Source organism: Cucurbita maxima, unplaced genomic scaffold, assembly GCF_002738345.1.
Source record: "Cucurbita maxima cultivar Rimu unplaced genomic scaffold, Cmax_1.0 Cma_Scf00003, whole genome shotgun sequence".
Classification (NCBI taxonomy): Eukaryota; Viridiplantae; Streptophyta; class Magnoliopsida; order Cucurbitales; family Cucurbitaceae; genus Cucurbita; species Cucurbita maxima.
Window position 1 is genome coordinate 2,311,731 of NW_019272019.1, and position 4,016 is coordinate 2,315,746.

Genomic DNA, 4,016 nt, shown 5'->3' on the forward strand with positions numbered 1-4,016 from the left:
TATATATATATATATATATATATATATATATATATATATATATATATATATATATATATATATATATTCAGTTTATTGGTATTTTAGGCTTTAAAATTTTGTTTATTTTTCTTTTAATAAATTTTAAAATTTAGCCATGGTATTTTTAATAAACGTTAATTTTTTTTTTGTTGAATAATAATAATAATAATAAATTTCATTATAGAAATTATTTTATGTAAATATATTTTATAGATAAAATGGTAATAGAATTAATTTTTAATAAAAATAAAAGTTTTAAGATTTATTAAAAGTATAAAAAATTAAAATATAAATTAAAATTAAGATTAAAATATAATTTTTTTAACCCATTTTTTTTATTACGAAGACTTTGTGAATTATTGGAATTAAAATTATAACAAATATTAATTAAAACAACTAAAATATTTATTGGGAAAATAAATATTTTAGTCAGTTCTACGATTTGACCCTAAAATAAAATAGAAAGAAAAAAACAATAACTTTATTTTTATAATTCCACAGTGGGTCCCACATGAAATAACCTCAATCCTCGTGAGGTCATATAAGCCATTCGATTAATACAAAACAACTCAAAATGTATAAAAGAACGGTTACGATAACGCCACGTTGCGAATGAGTAAAATAGAAGGCAGAAGGTTACGAAATGACGAAAATGTCCTGTATAGAAGAGGCGTAAAATAATTTATCCAGTGGTGGTTTGGTCAAAGTGCTGGGTTGGACTGGGACCCACAGTCGCTTTCGTCTTTAATTTTGTCAAATAATAGTTGAAAACCAGCTCTCACTCGCCTGACTCGCGCGTGTTTTCCACCGAAAATTACAGCAATTTTTATGAATATTCAACGTAATTGGAATAAATTAAAAAATAATATTTTAACTGTTTTTTTTTTTTTTTGTGTGTGTAATTAATCACCTTCTTGTTTTGGACAATTATAATTAATACAATGAGATGCAAAAATACTCAAAATAAAAAATATAAATGGTCAAAATTAATTTTACAAAATACTAATCAATGATTAAAAAAAATATACGGTCGTGAGACTTGAGAAAGAAGCTACGGCTAGCTTTGTGACAGTAACTACGACACGTCTTTATAAACGAGATTAAACGCCCGTCCTCGATCATCGTAATTCAGTCTTCTGTCTAAAAAACGTGCGAGCAATTAGCTGTTCCTCCGAACTTAAAATTTGCTGCAGATTTTGAATTCATATTTCAATGTCAATTTGAGCAGAGAGCGCTATTTAACATAAAATTTAAATACATTTATTATATATGAAAAAAAAAAGGCATAATAAAATATAATTTTTTTAATGCATACTAAAAAAGCAAGCTCATAATTGCAACACATTGCTATCTAAAAGCAGAGCACGGAAAATCTGCAAAAGAAATAATTAAAATTGGGCCACATGCAATGTTAATACTGGCCCATTAAAGCCCAATAATAATTCCCCTCACAGCACATTTTTTTTAAAAAGAAAATTTAATTATTTAATTAATATAGTTTTTCATTATTAATGTATTAAAAAAAAAGGAAATTTCTTGAATTTTTATTAAATTTTCATTGAATAATTCGTCGAGAAATTAGAAATAATTGGCAGATTTTATTTATTTATTTACTTATTTATTTATTTATTTCCGTGTCGGATAGGTGAAAGGAATCTAAAATATCAGAGCGTGTACAACACGCGCTTAAAGCATATAGAAGCGCGGGCAGGAGCAAAAGCAACACGGAAGCTAAAACGGGCAGCGGGCAGCACTATACGCCGTCTTCCAAGAGCACCGTTTTTACGCAGAAGGGTTAAAATAGGAAAAAAGGGGGAAATGAAAATTTGATCCCGAAGGACCGAGGCTTAGGTTCGGGAACCGAGGCTGAGGTTCGGACCTCACGAAAAAGCAAACCAGCATCGAAATTAATGTACCAAAGCAAAAGAGTGAGGGAAAGAGAGAGAGAGAAGAGAGAGAGAGAGAAAGAGAGGGGGAGGGAGTTCTAGAGAGAAAAAAATTCGTAGTGAGAGAAAGAGAGGAAAAGGGATGGGTCAGATCGTGAAGAGGAAGAAGAAAGGTAGACCATCGAAGGCAGATCTGGCACGGCGGTCCGGTGGAGGTTTGACATCGTCGGAATCTGAACCGCGGAGGAGTCTCCGTCGCCGGAATGTGAGGTACAACGTGGATTTTGACGACTTTCTTGAAGAAGACGATGAGGATGAGGAAGAGGACGAGAGGAGGAGAGAGAAGAAGCTGAAGCTTGTTGTGAAGTTGAATCAAGGTAGAGATGGAACGCATCTATCTCCGGTGTCTCGACTTGCTAGGTCAGGAACGCGTGATTCACACGCGCCGGAGTATGGTTCGTCTGCGTCGGAATGGGAAGATGACGAACCAGAGAGGAAGCCATTGAAGAAGAGGAGGATTGGCGGCGGTGGTGGTGGTGGTGGTGAAGAAGAAGATGAAGATGAAGATGAAGATTACGACGATCAAATTCGTGGAGATGAAAATGAAGACGATGACATTGATGAGGTACTTCACAAGAACACCGCCATGGATGGATCTGTTGGAAGAGAGGAATATAATAGAGATTATGAACAAGAGAGATTGAGGAATGTGAGGGAATGAGACAGAGTGGGATTTGGGAAGTGTCTGCTTTAGCAGAGAGGGGAGTGTCCAGCTCAGCTGAGATCACTGAGATTTTTATGCAACTGGTCCAGAATTCAAAATTACTCTTACTCCTTTTCCATTTCTCGAATTTCCGTTTCACTTTCTCTCACTAGGTCTTTGAAATGTGTCGGGGATTTGTGAGGTATTAAGGGTTTTGAGGTCAACTGTCAAAAACTAACACCCCTACAGAATCTGATCACACTCTCCCACCTTTCTCTCTCCACCATTCCCTCAAATCTCTCAATTTTTCTCTTTCTCTCTCTATCTTTCCATGTTGTCTGCCTTATCTGTCCATGTCTCTGTCTCTGTCTCTTTCTATACTTGTTTATCACTCGTGCTGTATACCAATTTATGAGTTTGATTCATCATGCCTTTTGTTTGACATAATGGATTTTGACAGGAAAGGGGAAGGAGGAAGGTGGGCTCAAAAGGGTCCGACTCTGTTCCTGGTTTGTGTTCTTTTATTAAATTGAATTTGTGATTCTAGTTTGTGGGTTTATTCCTAATTTGTCTGTTTTTGATCTTTGAGCTTCATATTTGAATTGGGTTTGTTTAATGTGTGATGTTTCTTTGATCAGGGACTCCCTCAGATCGATCATCCGGGTTACCATTACCTGATAAGAAGACATTGGAGTTGATTCTTGACAAGCTCCAGAAGTATGGGGGGAATTGATCTCTGTCTCTTTTGGATTTTGTTATATGTGAAATTCAAATTTTTCTAGAATTAACATCTGAATTGGTGGCAGGAAGGATACTTATGGTGTTTATGCTGAACCAGTTGATCCTGAAGAGGTCTGCGATTTTCCTCCCTCTCTTTTTAAGTGGTTGTTTCAGCATTCCTCAGCATTCAAATTTGAAGTAATGTTTGTTCTTGTAGCTTCCTGACTATCACGATGTCATTGAGCATCCTATGGACTTTGCCACCGTGAGGAATAAGTTGGCTAATGGATCATATTCAATTCTGGAACAGTTTGAGGTGGGTGTCCAATTCTTTGGTTGGACAGTTTTGTTCTACATACATGTGCGTTTGAGGTTATCCGTTTGCTGAATTTTGGGATCCAAAACTTGTCCTGGCTTTTCCCAGCCTTTGACGATCCAACGGTTAGTTGGGAGGTGACTTAGCGACGAACATGGTGCCTGAGAAGGATTCATCCCTTCGTTGGATGTGTTAATGTGCCTGACAGTACTGTGTTTCTTTGTCTCCTTTGAGTGTGGTTGGAACATTTGTCAGAATATCATTGCTTTTGTACGTTGACGGCTGATCTTCTCTCTTTTCTTTCTTACTCCTTTCCTTGTCTTTCTTTATTATGGGTTTGGGGAGGAGGAGGGGGGGGGGGGGGGGGGGG

The 4,016-nt window shown here is 36.1% G+C and overlaps 1 protein-coding gene across 1 annotated transcript in view; it reads left to right on the top strand.

The window, feature by feature from the left end:
• Nucleotides 1-1,979: 1,979 nt before the first annotated feature.
• The window catches only part of LOC111475664, a 5,834-nt gene continuing 3,797 nt past the window's right edge, over nucleotides 1,980-4,016 (top strand). The window contains exons 1-5 of the mRNA XM_023119930.1: nucleotides 1,980-2,532; nucleotides 3,071-3,119; nucleotides 3,249-3,327; nucleotides 3,417-3,462; nucleotides 3,548-3,646. Of these exons, the coding sequence (XP_022975698.1) occupies nucleotides 2,050-2,532; nucleotides 3,071-3,119; nucleotides 3,249-3,327; nucleotides 3,417-3,462; nucleotides 3,548-3,646 (756 nt within the window). The 5' untranslated portion in view covers nucleotides 1,980-2,049. The remainder of the gene's footprint in view (nucleotides 2,533-3,070; nucleotides 3,120-3,248; nucleotides 3,328-3,416; nucleotides 3,463-3,547; nucleotides 3,647-4,016) is intronic.